The sequence below is a fragment of the Perca fluviatilis genome, chromosome 8 (genome assembly GCF_010015445.1).
Source record: "Perca fluviatilis chromosome 8, GENO_Pfluv_1.0, whole genome shotgun sequence".
NCBI classification, from domain to species: domain Eukaryota; kingdom Metazoa; phylum Chordata; class Actinopteri; order Perciformes; family Percidae; genus Perca; species Perca fluviatilis.
Genome location: NC_053119.1, coordinates 7541162 through 7562369, shown reverse-complemented (window position 1 = coordinate 7562369; position 21208 = coordinate 7541162). Strand labels below are relative to the sequence as shown.

General features: G+C 39.9%; 1 protein-coding gene across 1 annotated transcript in view; it reads left to right on the top strand.

Annotated features, from left to right (window-relative positions):
• Positions 1–337: 337 nt before the first annotated feature.
• cftr (CF transmembrane conductance regulator) overlaps positions 338–21208 on the top strand; it is a 41350-nt gene continuing 20479 nt past the window's right edge. Inside the window, exons 1-11 of the mRNA XM_039807415.1 lie at positions 338–390; positions 1746–1856; positions 6447–6558; positions 9073–9288; positions 10746–10835; positions 12486–12649; positions 13145–13270; positions 14470–14716; positions 14819–14911; positions 17798–17974; positions 18121–18312. Coding sequence (XP_039663349.1) covers positions 338–390; positions 1746–1856; positions 6447–6558; positions 9073–9288; positions 10746–10835; positions 12486–12649; positions 13145–13270; positions 14470–14716; positions 14819–14911; positions 17798–17974; positions 18121–18312 — 1581 coding nt within the window. The remainder of the gene's footprint in view (positions 391–1745; positions 1857–6446; positions 6559–9072; positions 9289–10745; positions 10836–12485; positions 12650–13144; positions 13271–14469; positions 14717–14818; positions 14912–17797; positions 17975–18120; positions 18313–21208) is intronic.

The window sequence follows — 21208 nt, the reverse complement described above, 5'->3', positions numbered from 1 at the left end:
GAAGGAGAGGGAGCGAGACAACAGAAGCAGAAAGGGGACAGTGGGAGCAGAGAAGACCAGGGAGACGCACAGAGGGTAGAGATAACGGTCTCGGTTTTTGGGGAGGAAGATAACTAAACAGTGACATCATATTTACCGGAGGCACAAAGTGGAGGATAAAACCAGGCGAGCACGCTTTTTTTTTTTTTTTTTTTTTTTTTTTTTTTTTTTTTTTTTTTTCTCTCTCTCTCTTTTTTTTTAACTGTGGGAACGGAGCCACTCAGGGGACACGCAAATGTGAGCGACGCGCGCCGGACAGACTCAGGTGCAGAGAAACCAAACTGGCGGCGCACTTAGGATGCAGAAGTCACCAGTGGAAGATGCCAACTTCCTCTCCAAATTTTTCTTCTGGTAAGACCTGTTTTGTCTTTTTTATTTTATTTTATTTTTTTATCCGAGGAGACCGGGGGTTTGTGTGGGTGGCAAGGTGCAGACGCCGATTCTCAACTGTTGAGTGAGAGACATCTAATGGGGATCGATTTCTATGTATACATGTTTCATTTGCTCGGACTCTTAACTGGTAATTGTTCTGGTTTGATGGTGATTTAATATCAGAAAGAACTTTGATAAAAGGGAAACTTTGGGCTTACGGCACAGGCTGTTTTGTCAAGAAACATAAATATGCTTATTCCATGTTTAAAATGTGCATCTGAAATGTTGTGCTCCGATTAGGTAGGCCTATGTTCAGGGAAAAACGCTGTCGGGGGTGAGTAGACGCTCTTGGGGGTTTAAGTCCCCACTATTTTCGGAGCATCAACTTACACATGCATTGTAACGATAATAATATTAGAGATTTGGTGTTATTATGCAGTACATCAACGACTTGTGAGTAACTGTTTAATGCTAGGCCTATTTTATCAATGTCCACAATGGCTCCTCAATGTCTATTGTTCAGTACTTTTTGTGACATTCTAAGTATTGCAATAGACCGAATTTTATTAAATTTTGTATACCGTTGGGTGGGCTAATTACTGTACAACATTGCAGGTTGTTTTTAAATCATCTGCAAAGTAACGTCATCAAATAAATGTAGTACAAGTACAGAATTTCCCTCCTGAGGTGTAGTGAAGCAGAAAGTACAAGTACCTTAGAAAGTAGAGTAGTAGTAGTTACTTTCCACCACTGCCACCAAATTATAATCCACAGAGTTCTGTTTAAGGATGCACTGATATGCGCTCTCTCCTCACGCTGATGAGAGGTCCCAAAGAGACACAGACTTAAAAAGTCCGATGATGTAAACTACCCTATGTCACCTGGCTGGGACAGCAAACATCTGACTTTATCTCCCTTCTGTGTCATTAGTCTGACTGTGAAACCTCAGGGATTACTTCTGTTACAACTAACACCACTTTACATTAAAGCTTCCAGACACTCCGACAGTGGCTTGTATGCCAAAGAGTTGCCCTCTAACCACAAACAACCAAAAATACATTTAATATAATCTTTCAAGTAAATTCACCTAATTGCAAAATATATATTTCTTTGTGGTAATATACTGTATGCACACAGTGTCTTTCAGCATTGGTAAGATGATGCATCCATAATGTCTAAGTGCACTTTAAATACATGTAAACTATAAGTTAGATTTTGTAGCCAATGTTTGTGTTGGATTGTATCTGTTAGCAAGTGCACATTTGCCATAAGCGTCCTAGTTTCAAACCGCTGATACCCAACAGTCTAATCTGTTTGTTCTTTTTTGTGTGCAGGTGGACCACGCCGCTGCTGAGGAAGGGCTTCAGAAAGAAGTTAGAGCTGACAGATGTTTATAAGGCTCCTTCCTATGATCTGGCAGACAACCTCTCGGAGAGACTTGAACGGTTTGTGCAGTTTACATTTGTTTACCGCACTCATACGTTGGACGGCTGTGGCTCTGGAGGTAGAGTTTGTTGTCATTTAATCACAAAGGTTGGCGGTTTGTTCCCCGGCTCCTCCTGTCCACATGTCGGTGTCCTTGAGCAAGACACTGTACCCCAAGTTGCTCCCAATGGCAGGCCAGCGCCTTGCATGGCAGCTCCGCCACAATCGGTGTATGAATGTGTGTGAATTGGGTGAATGAGAGTCAAATTATAAAGCACTTTGTCTGGTAAGGTAGAAAGTTGCTATATAAATACAGTCCATTTTAGAGCTGGGCAATATCGATATTATATCTATATCGTTATATGAGACTGGATATCGTCTTAGATTTTGGATATCATAATATGACATAAGTGTTTTAAAGCCTGCATTACAGTAAAGTTGTGCCATTTTCTGAACTTACCAGACTGTTCTAGCAGTTCTATTATTTGCCTTGACCAACTTAGTCATTATATCCACATTACTGATGATTATTTATCAAAAATCTCATTGTGTAAATATTTTGTGAAAGCACCAATAGTCAACACTACAATATTGTTGCGGTATCGATATCGAGGCATTTGGTCAAAAATATCATGATATTTGATTTTCTCCATATCGCCCAGCCCTAGTCCATTTACATCCCAGCACACTGACTGATAATTGTCATGCTGTAGCCCAGGCTCATTGCATTTCATTTTTACTTTTTAAGACATTTGGATTATGGTAGAACAGATCATAAGTAGTGTCCAAAGGCTTCTTTGGAGAGCTGCCATTTTGCACCAAAGTTCAGTTATCGCAAATAGGGGTAGAAAATAGACCAAGATGCAATACAGCAACAAGTCGGCTTACTCTGTTGACCCTTTTCAGAGCAGAAATTTTGACTTGACGTTGTAAGGCATTCTGGGCATCTACAAATGAAAACATGCACAGAACTGGTATAGGAATGTAACCTTGATTGTACGTGTTGCATGTGTGTTACAGTAGTCATCCTTCCCTCAGAGTTAAGCTATGGGCTGGCATTTAAACAGGGCTAGACATAAACCAAACCTGTGTGTGCCAACAAACAATCAGGCAGCAGATGATGGACAAGGTTAACTCTGTGTACTTTTGATTTGTATATCTCCCTTGGTTCATCTCTCTCTCCCTTATTTCCCTTATTTACCATGCCACTCTTTTTTTCTCTCCCTCTGTCTCGCTTCTTGTCCTTCACTCTTTTTTTCTTGAATTAAATTAACCTTATCTGTTTACTTTTTTCTCTCTTTCTCATCTCTGTGACGGTCAATCTTTTTTCTATCTGCCCACTAGGCCTCTGTATGCCCCCTTTTCCTCCATTAAAGTGATGGTTCGGGGAGTTGGCTCATTTGACCATGACCTCGAACCAGTTAACACTTTCAGCTTTCCTGGGTCTAACATTGGGAGAGTTATGCTAGAAGTATGCTTATCAGCTGAATAGCTTAGCGCGCGAATGGACTCACGTTTGTATCTTGTAAATGACCCCACTAATAACGCCCGAATGATATCAAGTGCTGTAGCCAATAGGTTATGTCCAAAAGCGATGGATTGAAAGGTTTGTAAGTACACCAGAAGTTTATGAACACTTGCCTACTCTTTCAGCTCTCTGTTGCTGCTGCTGCTGCTACCTGCAGTTAGACGAGTGCTTAGGGCCGTCTACAAATTACTACACCGAAAAGAGTTACAACAAAAATATTTATTAATTCAATGATTAAATAAGGTAATGTCTCCAAACTTACCTCAATTATTATTTGTCTCCTGCTAGTTATACTACAGCACTTACTTTAAAAAAAAAGTTAAATTAATAAATATTTTTGTTGCATCTCTTTTCGGTGTTGTAATTTGTAGACGGCCCTAAGCACTCGTCTTACAGCAGCAACAACAACAGCAGAGAGCAGAAGCCAGCAGGCAAGTGTTATTTACATAAACTTCTGGTGTACTTACAAACTTTCCAATCCATCGTTTTATGAGAGCATAACCTATTTGTACTACTTGTAGACGTTTGGTATCATTTCGGGCATTATTTGTGGGGTAATTTACGAGATACAAACGTGGGTCCGTTAGCCCCTGCGCTAAGCTATTCAGCTGATAACGCTACTCTACGCTAACTCTCCCAATGTTAGACCCAGATGAAAAAAGCTTCTGGGGGGGTGTTTGGCTCGAGGTCATGGTGCAATGGACCCTAGGGTGAAATTACTCCGAACCATCACTTTAAATGAAAAACTAGGATTGGCTGGTCATTTTAAATCTTGTAATTAATCATGTAAATGTAAGGTTTTAAAATGTTACCGCCTGTTTCTCTCTCTCTCTCTACTTCAAATGGCACATTTAAAACTCTCTAGATTAAAGATTTCTTTGTCATCTTTTTCTATCATCTTTCTCTCTTCCCTATATTTTCCTTTCTCTTCTTTCTCCTCTTTGTTTCTTTTACTGTTCTTATAGCACTGAGCAAATGCCACATCTTTGACAATGTTTTGTTTTCTTAAAAAAGGGAGATTCAATACTCGTGTGTCTTCTTTCTTTCTTTTATTTTGCCTAACAACCACAGCAGTGTCCAACATTGGTCTGGCCTCTTGGTTACCCAGGGCCCCACGTCACACTGAATGGTGCCAACAAGCCGGTTAATGTACATTGGTGTTAAAAAGTCAACCTTTTAGAAAGGGCCCGGTGCCCACCGGGTGATGAATGAGCGGTGGTGGGTGATTTTGCTTTCATTATTCCGATCAGACAAGCAGTGAAGGCTTCTGGGAATGTGAACTTTACCTTCCATTAAAGCATGCTGTGTACCATCAGCCCCTTCATCACTGAGTTCACTTCACTTCAACAAGCTTTTCTGCCACTGTATTGTATACATCGAGAGCTAGAAAGAAATATAAGTAAAGAAATGAATGAAATAAAAGGGTGTGTAAAATGTAAAACTGTAAAATAAGTATTTATGTTTATAAAATGAACAACCTACATGTGTAGTGAAATGCTGCGTTGCCATGGTCGGATATCGTGTGTAGAAAATATTTAGCAAATGTAGTTTGTGTGCAAAAAAACAGCAATTTAAAAAATATTAATACTAAATATAAACTATGTATAAAAAAAGTTACAATCTCGAACATCTCTGTTTTGTTTCTTTATGTGATAAGCAGTAATTGCAGGTGTGTCTTTGGTAGTAACTGCTTACTCTCTGGCGGACCAACCACTGCTGGATGATGGAAAATGCGTCATTAACTTTGCGCAGCTTGGGGGCACCCAGTTCGTAATACTGCAAATGGAAGGGCTTTCATCAGTGGACCATAGACTCAATCACCATTGTGTTGCCTCACTCGTCGATAGACATTGACTAAACAGACATTTATTTACATGAACAACAATAATTAAGAGTCATAGTAGTTTTGAGCTCCTCTAAGAATGTAAGTAAGGATGTGCATGGATGAGGTAATGATGGACATGAAATTTGAGCATGAGTGAAATGTTGTGCATGGAAATCAGTCTAATGTGGCTGAACATCTTTAAGGAAGGTCCATGTTAGGGAGTCTGAAATGGTTGGTGACAACAATTTCCCTTGCTGTATATACCGATACCAGGCAGTGCAAATAGAAAACAGAAACACTGAATTTTAATGGCATCCATTGATGAAGGAACTGTATTTAATCTGGATTCATGATCCGTACCCCATCCACTTGATAGGGTCAGTATCAGTGCTGACACTGACCTAGCAAATCAAATCGGTGCATCCCTACCTCAGCTGTCTGCGAATGGAGATAAATATACTGTACAAAGCTAGCAGCATATTTAGCTTTAGTTTTTGGGGCTTGGTAGAGTCAGTTGATATTTAACTTCAGGATATCAATACCTACGATAGGAAACACTTCAGACTTTGTTCTCTTACTTTGTTTTATCACTCTCTTCCTTGTTGGTCTCCCTCTCCTTTTTCACTCATTTATTCTCCTCCCCACTTTTTCTCCCATCACTCACTGTTGAACTGGTCAGCCAAATCACCCCGGTTATAAATGACTCTGAGAGAACAATGCTGCTACTTAGCGTAGCTGACTCTGCTTGCCAGGGCAGTTTGTGGGAAGTTAATCCATCTGTGTAAGAACAAGGGCAAAAAGTTAAAGCTCCATAAGGCAATATCCAAAAGTACTTTTAGAAAAATCTGTAGAAATGCACATCATTATCTTCTGTCTTCATTATCTAACAGTGTGAAAAGAGAAAAGCTTTGGGGGAAGTGAAATTCCATCAAAAAACTAATTATACTAATAGATCATCAAATTAGAAGAACAAATAAAGTATTCATTTTACTCATAATTTTGTGCATTTGTTTCCACATTACTCTCCCATTGATGGCCAAAGGATTTCTAACAAAGGGAAAATCGATAAATAAATAAAACACTACTAGCGTCTCGTTCAGTGGCTAAATCACCAGCCAAAGTTGAGAAAGGACAGCAGGTTGGTTGCCAAAGTAGTAGTGGACAAATAGAATGCTGGCATTTGTCTGGTAACTGTGTTGTTCTCCCACCCTGCCTGCGCTGCGGGTTAACTGTGTTGTAACTCTGTCCTCCCTGCAGAGAATGGGACAGAGAGGTGGTGTCAGCCAAGAACAAGCCCAGGCTGATGAGAGCGCTGGCCCGATGCTTCATCGGCCCTTTCGCCTTCTTTGGTGTCCTCCTCTACCTCGGGGTGAGTCATATCGATCGGTTGTCTCTGGAGGAAGCAGATCTGACATAAATCGACTTAGGAAGTAGTTAACTCTGCCAAAATGGATCATACCATTGAGTTGCAGATGTAAACTCATGATTCTTATGGTCTGTTCAATGTGATATTAGGTTTGTTTATTGTTTGTAAAGTAGCTAGAACAAACTTTAGTTTGAACCATAGACTGTAGGAAAACATGGATGTAGATGACTGAATGGATGTTTTAAAGCTCTGATTTTGGTTTACAACTTAGAATTATCTTTGTGAGCTGCTAGAGTCAGAAAATGCAAATCCTGGCCAATGTGATGAAGGCTAGGTGTTACTGTACAGAATCATCATTTCTTCCTAGAGCATGAATTGGTTTCTTCATATTGCTTACAAGACCACCAATAAAAAAACCAAAGCATTCAATGTACAGTAACCTAAAACAAGAAAACAGTAACTCATCCAGTTTGTAACTGTAACATGGCATTCTACGTTTACACAGGTTTTTTCCTCTTATTGATTAGAAAGTTCTATATCCCACTGTATAAATGCTGCCCGAGATACTTATCCATCCTGCTAACAATAAGATTATATATTACATTATACTTTTACATTGTAATCACAGAATAACTGTAATGTCTTCACATTAAAAAATGCTCAAATTATACTTTATGTCTTAACAACATAAAAAATAAGACAGGCTCAACTCACATTGAAACTTTTGTAGATAATATTTGAAGGCAACACAGATGTTTCGTGCAAAACATTGCTTTTTATATATTTAAAACAACACTGTTTTGTATAAATACAATATTGGGTCATGCCTACATTGGTTTATAAAGAATTCCCACAGTTACTCTAGCCCCAATCCTTGTTTACACACTGCTGTTTTACTGCCAGCTCCACCTGTATGTTTGTGTGTATGTGTGTGTGTGTGTGTGTGTGTGTGTGTGTCTGTTTTGTGGTGTGTGTTAACAGTGTTAACAGTGTTGGAGTGGTGAGGGCCTATAGAGCCACAGTGCCATGACGCACACAAATAACAAGCATGTCGCACCATAGTGTCGCAAACTATCCTCACTGCCCTGGACCTATGGGAAGGTGGTGGGGACAGCAGCCGTTGCGTCAGTTAGTACAGTTGGTTAGGTGGTTGTCATGACGACAAGAATGCCTGTTAGATGTTGAAGAAAGAGGCTGTGTGGAGAAAACAGAAGGATTTTTTTTTTTTGTTCTTAAATATTTTGCAGAATCTCAGTTATGTTACAAAATTGATAATATGAAATTGTGACATTGATGATCTTGGTTAGACATGTTTGTTTTTAATCCATATGTACTATTGCACTGAATTGTATGAAAAAAAAATCTGATTTTAAAGACATTTTTTCTCACTGGCCTTTTTAACACAATCCCTCAATCTGTTATGTCTGTAATTCTGTATTTGTAAATTGCTGCTTGTTGTTGTCGTTGGGATGTTCTTTTTGTGTTTTAATTCTATTTTTTTATTTTACATTTCAGTGTAATTTATATAGCACCTTTGTGCTTTTTTGTACAGCACTATGAAAAGGTTCCATGGCATGAAAATGTCACTTTATGAGGTCTTTTAACATTGTTCATTGTACCAGTGTTCCCCCAGCCTGTCTATGGTCCCCCAGTGGCTAGAAATGGTGATAGGTGTAAACCGAGCCCTGGGTATCCTGCTCTGCCTTTGAGAAAATGAAAGCTCAGATGGGCCAATCTGGAATCTTCTCCTTATGAGGTCATAAGGAGCAAGGTTACCTCCCCTTTCTCTGCTTTGCCAGCCCAGAGAATTTGGCCCACCCATGAGAGAGAGACATCATGGCTTTCAAACGAGCAAAGTGGCAGTTGGTCAAGGCCACACCCCCACCATCCACCTTGCCCCCCTCTCTCCTCCTCAATAGCATTAAAAGCTACAGACACAGAAATGGCACATCCGAAGTAAAGCTCATTGTGGGACTGGCTCTAGTGGCTGTAATTCTGCACCAAGGCTGAATTATGGGAAAGAAACTTCAGATACAGTATTAGGGGACCACTAAGGCCTATATAAAGGCATCCATAAAGCAGCATGTCATGAGACCTTTAAGCTGTGTTTATATGTGCTCTTGAAATAAACTTTACTTACTTACAGTATATCACAATGTATATTTTAATACAGAGCAGAATCACGCTGTAAATGAACTTTTCTAAATGATCGGAAAAAATAGGATCATACACCTTGGCAGGAGTATGTACTATGGATTTCTATTTTGAAGCTAGTTTTGACACCTAAAAGTTCAGATTTTCTACAAAAAAAATTAATTATGAATGGCATGCCCTGCAAAATGATTGGAAATCTTGAATCCTCTTGCCAATAACTGACTAGGAGTTGACTCTTACCTGCTCCAGGGACACAAGTACAAGCTGGCTGACTTTTGTTTCTCTACCATAAAGAGTCATTAGTGTAAAAGCAGATCAAACCAATCACCACCCCTTCTCTTATTGTCTTATCTCTTGGTGTAGGAGGCTTCCAAGACGGTGCAGCCTCAGCTTCTGGGTCGCATCATCGCCTCCTTCGACCCATTCCACGCTCCGGAGCGTGAGCAGGGATACTTCCTGGCCCTGGGCCTCTGCCTACTCTTCACCGCCCGCTTCCTCCTGCTGCAACCTGCCATCTTTGGCCTGCATCATCTGGGCATGCAGATCCGCATTGCCCTTTTCAGTCTCATATATAAGAAGGTAAGGAGGTAAGGAGAGGACAATGTATTTATGGAACGGAGACTCGGTCGTTAATTTATTTGTGTAAAAACTTAAAACTGTCTTCAAAGATTAAGACTAGTGCTGTCAGTTAAACGCGTTATTAACGGCGTTAACGCAAACCCATTTTAACGGCGTCAATTTTTTTTATCACGAGATTAAAGTTCTTTTTGGCCTAGCAAACTTTGTAGCTTTTTTCACATGCTGTTGCAACAACTAGTAACGTTAAAAAAACTACAACACCACACCGGATCTAGCTAGACCGGAAACAAAACAGGCACGCCGCACACACTTGTTTGGGCTTGCAAGATGGCCACGTCTTGAGTGGATGGCGAGCACGAGGCGCCGAAATGGACGCCAATAAGATTCTGAATGGAAAGTTAACTTTTAAAAAGTTGCCAAATGGTTCCACTGACAAGACCAACGTGATCTGTGTGTTTTGTCGTTGTGAACTGAGCTATCATCGCAGCACGTCCAGTCTGAAATACCACTTGATGGCCAAACACACAGCTGATGGCCGAGCACACAGCTGATGGCCGAGCACACAGCTGATGGCCGAGCACACAGCTGATGGCCGAGCACACAGCTGATGGCCGAGCACACAGCTGATGCGAATTCTCCGCCTCCTCGTCAAAGCCAGGCGACAAAAGCACAAAGCAAGCCAATCCACTTTTCCATGTTGATAAGAGCATTAAAATGAGAAGAAATAATGGGACAAAAATAAATCAAGGGACATTTAGAATAGATAAAAATATGCAATTAATTGCGAGTTAACTATGACATTAATGCGATTAATCGCAATTAAATATTTTAATCGTTTGACAGCACTAATTAAGACGATTTTCCAACCTCAGTTCTTTTATAAGATCTATGTCTAAAATGTATTGTCAACATGCAAAAATAAGGTATTTTTCATTTATCCTTAAAAGTTGACATTTTGGAGTGATATTTAAGAATCTCATTGAACTCAATGCACTCATTTGCAAGCGTAATGAAAGTACAGTATTTGCCTCTGAAAGGTGTGGAGTTTGAGTGTAAAATCTGCCAAAACTCGTAGCCAGTGACACTGTGGGCCTTTTTCTCTGATTACACATGAGTCAAACACTGTCTTCATAAAACCACTGCTGTAACAACTAGTTATTGGAACAAAACATAACCACCAAGCTGATAAGAATAAGACCGTTGTGTGTGTGTCACACTGTTTTCTTGCTATTGTTTTTAAGATCAGACAGAAGCATCAGCTGAATCCTTCTACTGTTCGGTATGCATGGTTGAACATTCCCAGAAGCTTCTCACATGTGGAAGTCTAGTAGTGGCAATCCACAGGCAGCTGTGAGGGGCGTGGCAGCCTGGTTTCAAAGTGCGGCCACGTGTCACCGGCTTCCTTTCAACCAATTCACTTTCTACCTTTTGTGCCTCTGACCTTTTGACCTTTTCAGACCCTGAAGCTATCGAGCCGAGTCTTGGATAAGATCAGCACTGGTCAACTAGTCAGTCTGATGTCCACTCACCTCAACAAGTTGGATGAGGTGAGACTTCCCTAAGCATTTTTTTAGTTTACATATACATATATGAGGGGGAATGCCATGCAGCCGCTGCGGCGAGGACTGAGCCTCTGTACATGTTAAGTTCAGAACTATTGAATTTGACTTTTAAGTGTGAATTGCATCCCATTGTTTTGGGTGCAAAAATCAGTACAGTAGTTTTCCACTCATGAGTAGCTGGCGGCAAATGGTTTTATCTCCACAGGAAGGATAAGGGAAAAGAAGATTGGAAGCTCACACCCTCACGGACTTCAGTGAATCTGTTTTATTACCCAAAACAGAGCTATGTGTTCTTCACGCTGAGGGACGATTAGATGACAATAGATCTGGAACAATACACACACATATACAAACCAAGCAAAGTATTCTGTAACTGTGATTCAGGGTTTAAAAAAACCTGATTATCTGAAGAATACATGATGATTAAACTCTAATTATGCAAAAAACACATAGCTGGAGGGTATATACATGTGTATGTGCCTCTGTTTGTGTGTATAGACTGAACTCAGATTTGCCTTGGGTCTCACTGAGGCGTTGAATGTGGACCTGCTTAAAGACAATTATCACCTGGCTTAGATGTGACTTTGCCAATGCAGCACTCTCTTCTTATAACTGGTGGGGGTTACCTTGTGTGGGTGTGGGTGGGTGGGTTGATTCCCTTGTAGGTGAGTGGATGAAAGGGAGCTTATTGAGGTGAGACCTGAGAGCTGAGGTCTATCAGCACAGTGCTGACTGGATGAAACTGGATTCCTCAAAACAGAACGCTTACTTGTGTGTTTGATACATTTCTTCTTTTATTTCTGTCTTTCTTGCCTCCTACTTTTGAGCTTGCATATATTTCTTTGTCTCTTGCATTCAATCATTGTAATCATTCATTCATTCTACTGCACTGTTAATCTTTCATTGCAATGGGAAGGAGACAGGAATTTGATCAACCACAAAACAATTGCCAAACATTTATACGAGTAAGTTACCCTGCCAAAATGCCGTATGGTAAACCCTGCACATCACAGGGCTATAGAAAACTGCATCAATGAGAAGAGGGTACCTACATTTATTTATTTTATTTATTTATTTAATTACATTTATATAGCGCTTTATCATAGACACTCAAAGCGCATTAAAAATTGCATTTAAATTGCAATGTTTCAATCAAAGTTGGATCTTAGTCAAGTATGGCTATTATAGGCTATTATATGAATAGTCTCTTCATATAGTAGCCTAGTTTAGCGTAATCCACTGATTCTACTCTATCTGTTGCTCTGTATGTTTCAAACCGTCATGTTTTCACAAAAATATGTCATCATACGGTTTCTTTTTGTTGGCAGCCTAGTTAAATGTCAACCTTTTGTTGCACATGACAACTTGTTATTTATTTATTTTTTTTATCCAAGCTGGCTACAACTGCTGTCCTCTGTTACCTTTCCAAAACCACCTTTCAGGCAGTGAGTGTAAACAAAGGTTCTCAGCCGAGTGTTCCTTGAACCTCACCTTTGACCTTGCTGTGGTCCGGAGCAAAAGAACGTCATTTCCTTGCGCCAAAGTGTCACAGTATTGCTCCTGTAATTGAAAGTAATATTCTGATTACAATATGTTCATTGATGTGATCTTTGTACTTTTGTGTGTTTATTCCAGAGCTTGGGTCTGGCCCACTTTGTATGGATCACCCCCCTGCAGTGTATACTGTGTGTGGGTCTGATCTGGGAGCTGATCGAGGTGAATGGCTTTTGCGCGCTGGCAGCACTGACTCTGCTGGGCATCATCCAGGCCTGGCTCTCCCAGAAGATGGGGCCGCACCGGTGGGGAAACACTATCACACATCCACTCATATTATGGAGCATAAGTATCAGAATATTACATCTATACATAAACTTGTAATTGCCCTAATGCCCTTCATGCTGAATATTTGAAACATTATTTTTGTATTTATGTATTAGGGCTGTATTAGGAATGATTTCCCGATTTCAATTTCGATTCACAAGGTCCTGATTCGATTATAGCTCTGATTCAATATCAATTAGGTTAGGGGATTTTCAGTTACCATACCAGTTTTGCTTGGATATAAAAGACATTCTCAGAATGTATGCTGTAAATTAAGCACTATCAGTTCACTCAAACAAAGATCTATTTTAATTGGAGAATAGATTATTTGAACCCAGCCCTGGTATGTGTGCATTCTTTCACGCTCGCACACGTGGGCCTACTGTGACCTTGTGAATTGCTGTGTTTGTGGTCTGTGCGTATGATGCTGCTGTAAGTTGGTAACTTACAACTGTGTCCTGACCTGTAAACAGGGTGGAGCGAGGAGTGATGATCAGCCGCCGCCTGGCTCTCACCTCAGAGATTGTGGAGAACATCCACTCTGTGAAGGCGTACGGTTGGGAGGAGGTGATGGAAACCATCATCAAGAACATCAGACAGTAAGACACCAAAACACACAACCACTTTACCCGAAAGGAACATCTCCAGTTTTCATTTCTTTTAATACCTGACCATTGTTTAACAATGTATCTGCTGGTCATTTAAAGTTTTAAATAACAAAAAGCTGTTAAATCATCCTAAAGGGTATTAGACGATTGAATGCCACTTTTACAGTAGTATTGAATGAAATAAACCTTTATTGTTGATTGCAGTGTGGAGACTTGTATTTGAGTGGTATACAACCACTTATCTTTTAAGTCATCCATCTCTCCAGTATCTTTTTATATGCTATTATGTATATTGATGATGCTATAGATGTATTGTAATAAATGGAACTGAACAAGAAAAAAGAAACGAGAGAGAGTCAGCCGACATCACACTGAAAAGGCGTTCCACTGTGCCGTAGAAATGGAATCAAGCTGGCGCGAAAATTGAGAGAGAGATGTTAAAACACGTGGCGACCGAGCAGAACCACGCTGGCGTCGCTAGTGGCTGTCGGAGCCAGAATCAGGGTCACTGTAATTGGCAAGAACAATAAACGTCTTGAAGGAGTGTCATCATGCAGAAATCTTTTTGATAACTATCAGAGGTAACAGGGAGCCACCAAGACTTCACATTTACACGACAATAGCGTCATGGTAAACTGACATGTTAACCAAAACACCTTTTTGGATGTCGGTTGTTTCTAGAAAACAAAAGACAGCTCCTGTAATTGTCAGTATTCAGGCAAGTCTGTGCGATGTTGCTGAAATCAATAATATGATATGAATAACAATGTTTATTTTGTTTATATATAAATAACAATATGTACAAATGTAAGCAAAAATCACATGTAAAATAAGGAAACCTTATCTTTTCATTCAGTCAACAAATCAGCAATGAAGCAATGAAGCTTTGTTGTAAGTAGATATATATATAAAATGTGTGTATATATATATATATATATATAATATATATTTGTATATATATATATTGTATATGTGTGTGTGTGTGTGTGTGTGTGTGTGTGTATATATATATGTGTATATATATATATATATGTATATATGTATATATATATATATATATATATATATATATATATATATATATATATATATATATGTGTGTATATATATGTATGTGTATATATATGTATGTATGTATGTATTTATTGTGAAATAAATAATCTTCTGTCTCACTTCCCCTTCCTCGTCAGGGACGAGATGACGCTAACGAGGAAGATCGGTTCTCTGCGTTACTTCTACAGCGCCTCGTACTTCTTCTCCGCCATCTTGGTCATCGTGTCTGCCATCGTGCCGCACGCACTCAGTAAAGGCATCATCCTGCGCCGTATCTTCACCACGGCTTCCTACTGCATGGTGCTGAGAATGACGCTGACCCGCCAGCTGCCAGGGTCCATCCAGATGTGGTACGACACGCTGGCACTGGTCAAGAAGATCGAGGTGGGTTCAGGGAAGTGTGTGGGGTGGGGGGGGGATGTCATTCAACAAATTCAATCCAACAATGTATATATGATACTGATGTTACTGTCATGTTTTCTCCAGGAGTTCTTGATGAAGGAAGAATACAGAGTGCTGGAGTACAACCTGACCACCACTGAGCTGGAGCTGGTCAACGTGTCTGCATCCTGGGACGAGGTTTGTTCAGCTCTGTGTCGACTGAATGTGGTCATTGAATGAAAAACCTAAACATACAGTACTTGGTATACATGTTCTGTGTATTTCTTCAACATATAGCCAAACAAAATCCAAAAGATTAAACCGTATTGGGGCGGCCTCTAGCTCACCCAGTAAGAGCGTTCGCCCCGTGTTGGCTGAGTCCTGCAGCGGCCCCGGGTTCTAATCCAACCTGCGGCCCTTTGCTGCGTGTCATCCCCCATCTCTCTCCCCCTTTTGTGTCTATCCACTGTCACTATAATAAAGGGGAAAAGCCCCAAAAGATAATCTTAAAAAAAAAAAAAAAGATTAAACAGTATTTCTGGACAACTTTCAGACCTTTCTGGATGATATACTGTAACATGCAGGGCACTTAAAACAAAGATCCCATTCTTCTCAAAAAGAAAATATAGACTGCTTGTAACAGACTTAAGTCTAACTGATTTTTAGTGCCATGCCCAGGGTACCCGCGGGGTCTTAAAAGTATTAAATAAGTACCAAATTTAATATTCTAAAAGGCCTTAAAAGTATTGAATTTTATTTACAAAGTATTACAATTCATTTACAAAGGTCTTACATTTTGTGTTGTCCTTTCGTAAATACCTTAACGTCATAAATCAATGTTTTGCTTGTGTAACGTTTTAATTTACTCTGTTTGGTGTGACTGGGATGTAATACGACAGTACAAGTACTGTTTACGTCAGTGTTTTGCTTTAAGCTCTTGACCGTGGAGTTTGCGCCAGTTTTTAATCCCTGGCTCTGGCGCAAATCAATCAGTTGTGTGGAGAGAAAACAAAACGTCTCGCACCGTGCTACTAACAAGCTAACGTTAGCTCGTCGGCTCAGAATAGGCAAGTGTCTGGAGATCTGGCCGGAGATGCGTACAAGTTGGCGGACGAGGCTGATGGCAAAGGTGCTGAGGTCAGCACAACAAGCTGATTGCCGTGCAAGTCTGTCCGACTATGGCTAGCGCAAACTTGCCTATGTAACGTTTCTTGCCTAATAATTCCTTTTTTGGGTTTAAATCCATACAGATATTATTCATTTATATTTACATTTATATATTATTATTCCATTATAATTACATTACATTTCATCCTATGTGGTATTAAAAAGTCTTACATTTAACTTGGAGAATCCTGGGGGTACCCTGCATGCCGACATCATGCACTCTGGTGAAGATCACTTAGGGTGCAGCGGCGTAGGAACTGATCCCAGCTGGGGTAATGCAAATACTAGGACAACTTTGTGCAATCTCAAAATATGAATTCTTCATTGATAAATAATTGATATCCTTAGTTTGGAGTAAGTGTGATTCCAAATGATAAAGTTTACGGGTACTTTTTAAGAGGATGGATGTGTACATGTGACAGGTGGCAGTTACCTGTGCTTAGTAAGCTGAGCATAACAAAATCAAACTATTTCCTGATATTAGCTTATCGTAGATAAGCTAATATCTTCTTTTGTTCCTTATTGGCATTATGTAAGCCAATAAGGAACAATAAATGTCAGTACAGAGATACCAGATATGTTTAAATTAGAAACAGTGTTGCCATCACATCTATAGTCTGTCCACCTGAAAAAAAATGATCGGCTGATGAATCATTATCGGACTCTCAAGTGTCAATATTGGTATTGGACCCGATAAATCCAGTATCAGTCAAGTTATAGTACATTTACTATAAGAGAGAAGTTAAAACTCCTTCAACCTAAGTCCACCATGCATTACAGGTATAATAGTTCATTTCTCCCCATCACTGGGAGTGGGTAGTATAATCTTATCTATAGGCAGAGGCTGTAAACTTCATCTAACAGGTGTGATTTATTGACCACCCAATGCCGTGAGAAAACGAACATCCAACTCTGTTTTTTTCCGTTACTTTGCATAATTAATTATCCCAGTGTCGTCACCAAACTTTGCCTTCGCTGGGAACACTCTGAATCTCCCTTTGAGATTCGGAGTTGTGTTCATCACCTAATTCCCAGATTCTCCTCTTGCCTTCTTCTCTTCCTGGAATGTGCCATTCTGCGATGAATGGGAGGGGTGTTGCCTTTCTTTACTGCTGACAGCATGTACGTCAGCTCATTAGAATGTGAATCGCACAGAGAAACCTATACAAACCGCAGCAAATCCCGGCATTAGAGGAACAGTGACCCATAAAATGTCACAGGGGTCAATGATTAAGCCGACCAGTCAAGCCGAGTTCCCTTTTTCTTACAGCGATGTGTCGCCTATTAATCTCTACAGATGCGGTGACAGATGAGGTGAAACAAGGCCATTGTGAGACTTTGGGAGCTCTTCCCATGTCTTTGGAGAATCTCTTGTTTCTCACAGCAGTTTGGCCCTGAGTCACGAAGCACAGCCTGACGACACACTCACTCAGCCCTGTACAGACAGCTATGTAAACTAAACGAAAAAACACAAATGGAGTACATGCCACGCACACGTACACACACAGAATGATGTGTACTTAAGCATAGTATGGTACAGTGTTGTAAAAGTAGACTGCAATGCCCCCAAAGCATTGGGCACTGCATCCTAATATAGTAGAATAAAGTATAATGTAGGAAAATCTGAGAGCTTTATTTATGTAGAATATTAGTGATCATGTAAAATCTCTAATAAAATATAATAGTGACTGTCTGATTATACAAATGCCATTTGAAGCACACACATTTTATTCTATGTATCAATATACCTGCAGATTTAGAATTTATACATAAAAACTAAAAAAAAACTAAAGGAAAACTTCAGGGACTGGGAGAAATGGCTAAATACGAATTATGTTTCAGTATCTTTATACCGTCTTTGGTGTTCGTTCAGTCCATTAAAATCAGTAAAGACTCTGATTTTGAACTCTTTTGCAGGGCATTGGTGAGCTGTTTGAGAAGATCAAACAGGAGAACAAAGCAAACGGACACCTGAACGGTGACGCTGGCGTCTTCTTCACTAACCTCTACGTGACACCTGTCCTCAAAAACATCAGCCTGTACCTGGAGAAGGGCAAGATGCTGGCGGTGGCTGGATCCACTGGCTCAGGGAAGGTATGTCAAAGAAATCCTCTCCAAGTGTCCTCGAGCAAGGCACTGAAACCCTACATGCTGACTCATCGCTATGTGAGAGCGACATCTTAATGCCTCAGAATAAACATGTCGTAGAATAAAGTGTGACCAGTGTATTTTCCCTCCAGAGTTCCCTGCTCATGATGATCCTGGGAGAGTTGGTGCCATCGGAGGGTAAAATCAGACACAGCGGTCGCATCTCCTACTCACCACAGACTTCCTGGATCATTCCCGGGACGATTCGAGACAACATCCTGTTTGGCCTGACATATGACGAGTACCGCTACACCTCCGTCATCAAAGCATGTCAGCTGGAAGAGGTACCTTTTTACTTTATTACATTCTTTCTTTTTCTTCTTTACTATTCTGCAGATGAAGAGGATTTCTGTAGGTATGTTCAACCATGGTGGCTTTTGTTGCTCATGTAAACTACACACATCGTCTGCTTTGTATTCCAAATTCAACCTAAAACAAATATAACCACTTCTGTTATACGGTAGCAGACAATCTAGTCAATATGGTCAGGGAGCTACAGACATTCATATTTTCCCAAAAATATGAATATAAATACTCTTTTGTTGAAAAGCACAAGTATTTGGAGCATAGCCAATGACCACATGGGTGTTCAAAACCCACAAACAAAATATGACTTAATACACAGGTTCAATGCTGCAGTCGATATTTAGATACTTTTTAAAGGCCTTGAAAACTTGTCACCACTGGAATCCATTGTAACTGACATTAATTGAAGCCCCAGCCACACAAAAAAGTAAAAAGGTAAAATTGTCAATGAACAGGGAATATGTTGAGTCACTATAAATCAGTGACACACAGTAGCAACATGTTTTGCTATGGAAATGTCACAAAATATTACTTTTAGTTACAAATAACTTAGTGTTTCATCTCAGTTTTCTCTAATAAATTCATCTATGCCATCGGACCGATGCTCACTTGTCTGTCCGGAGCCTCTGCAAGGCATCAAGAAGGTTCAGGTTTCCCCAGTCCACATTTAAACCCATTATGTCCCTCACACGCACAAAGACACACATGCTTGCACATTCTCTGTCTCTTACACTGATACACACACACCGCCACACACTTGCACTCTCATAAGCCTCAGTGTTGAGTGACGGTGCCCTGGGCAGAATAATGTCTCCTCTTTTGCTTTGGAAATCTCACGTTATGTCACTGGGATGAAATATGAGCTTGTTGGTTCCCAGTGACGGACGTTTACAACACAGACAAGCTGTATAGGCAAACCATCAGCTCACTGGGCTTGTTGTTGGGCCTGTGATTGTGGAGCAAAAAAAAACATGACTCTTATGAAAGAAAAGTAGGTGTTTATTATGGTGTAAAATCCCAGAAGTAATGTAATATTCTTTCTGCACAAAAAAAATCGTAATCACAATTACTTTGGTCAATATTGAAATCACGATTATTATTTTTTTTAAGATTATTTTTTATTCATTTTAGGCCTTTATTTATATAGGACAGCTGAAGACATGAAAGGGGGGGAGAGAGGGGGGAATGACATGCAGAAAAGGGCCACAGGGCGGCGGCGAGCCCGCGGGCGTTGCGTCGAGGAGTAAACCTCTATACATGGGCGCCTGCTCTACCAAGTGAGCTACCCAGGCGCCCAATCACGATTATTTAACACGATTACTCATGAAAGATGTTGCATTTATTTTATATATATATATATATATATATATATATATATATATATATAAAAAACACCTTGAACTGTGAAATTTCCCTCAATACTTTCCCCGAAATGGAAATCGCGATCAAAGTTCGATTAATTGCACAGACCTAACTGCACATACATCTACAGATGTACTAAAAGCATTTTTTCTTGGGGAAATTGTTGAGTCTCTGTAAATTATAGTGTGTGGTCTAGACCAACTCAAATTATTTCAATGTAAACTCTTTAAGAATTTGATTTTGACTCATTTTCAGATTTAAATTTTAGTTCAATTGATGTCTGAGATAAATAGGACGTGTATAATAGTTAAAACAGTTGAAAGTTATTATTTTTGATGCAGTGTGAATTTTCCCAGTCTGGAACTCATTTCTCAAATTGTTTTCCGACACCACATGAATCCAGCACAAATGCCCTATCTCACAATGTTAGCAAAAATTGATGTGAAAAATTATTTATTTAAATTTATACTTTTTATTAATCCCGAGTGGGGAAATTACAATTTACACTCTGTTGTTATTACACACAGGCCAGAAATACACACATGCTCAGGTCCTTTACATGCACAAATGGAGAGATGTCGGAGCAGCAGTTGGGGGGGTTCGGTGCCTTGCTCAAGTAGGTGAACTGGCATCTCTCCAGCTACCAGTCCACACTTCGTACTGTACGGGGACTTGAACCAGTGACCCTCCGGTTTACCAATCCAACTCCCTATGGGCTGAGCTACTGCCACCCCCATCTGTGTATCCACCCCATGATTTGGTTCCACTCAAATGTAATGGCTTTTTCCTTGGCCCATGCTACACCCTTCCACCAAATTTCATGAAAACAGGGCCAGTATTGTTCCGTAATCCTGTTGACAGACAAACAAACTGAGGCGAAAAAATTATCTCTTTGGTGGTGGAAATGAATAGGAATAAACATACATGTACAGTACATTACAGTGATGCAATCTGCTGGGTAATAAACTGTTACACATTGCCAAACTACCACAACTATTCACAAAATGTTGATAATCACATTGTTGGAATATTTTTTTTATTATGGTGATATTGTAAATACACTGTATTTATATTATTTATACTGAAATCAATTGAGCAGCTCATGCAGAGGGTTAGACCATCATATCTATTTACTACCACGCACCGTCTCCTGTGGCACTGACAATGCCTTAATAGTTTTGACTAACAAAAAAAAAAAAAGTCCTCCATTTTGTCTTTTGAGGAGAGGTGTCAGTGAAACGGAAATAAAAAAAAGCAGTGTGGAGAGGAGACACACTGTCAGTTCTGCTGTATATTGTATGGAAATGACGAGGTGCTTTGATTGTGAGTGTTGACTGACAAACAGGTCAGACAAAACAGCCTCTGAAAAGCAGCTTACCTTTAAACAGTGTTGGGGCTGATGCTTTGTTGGATGGAGTCAGTCATGGGCAATGTGAAATAATGAGCAATGTGAAATAATGTGCTATTTTTTTCACGTCTTCCACGTATTAGACATACTGTCTGGAATGACCG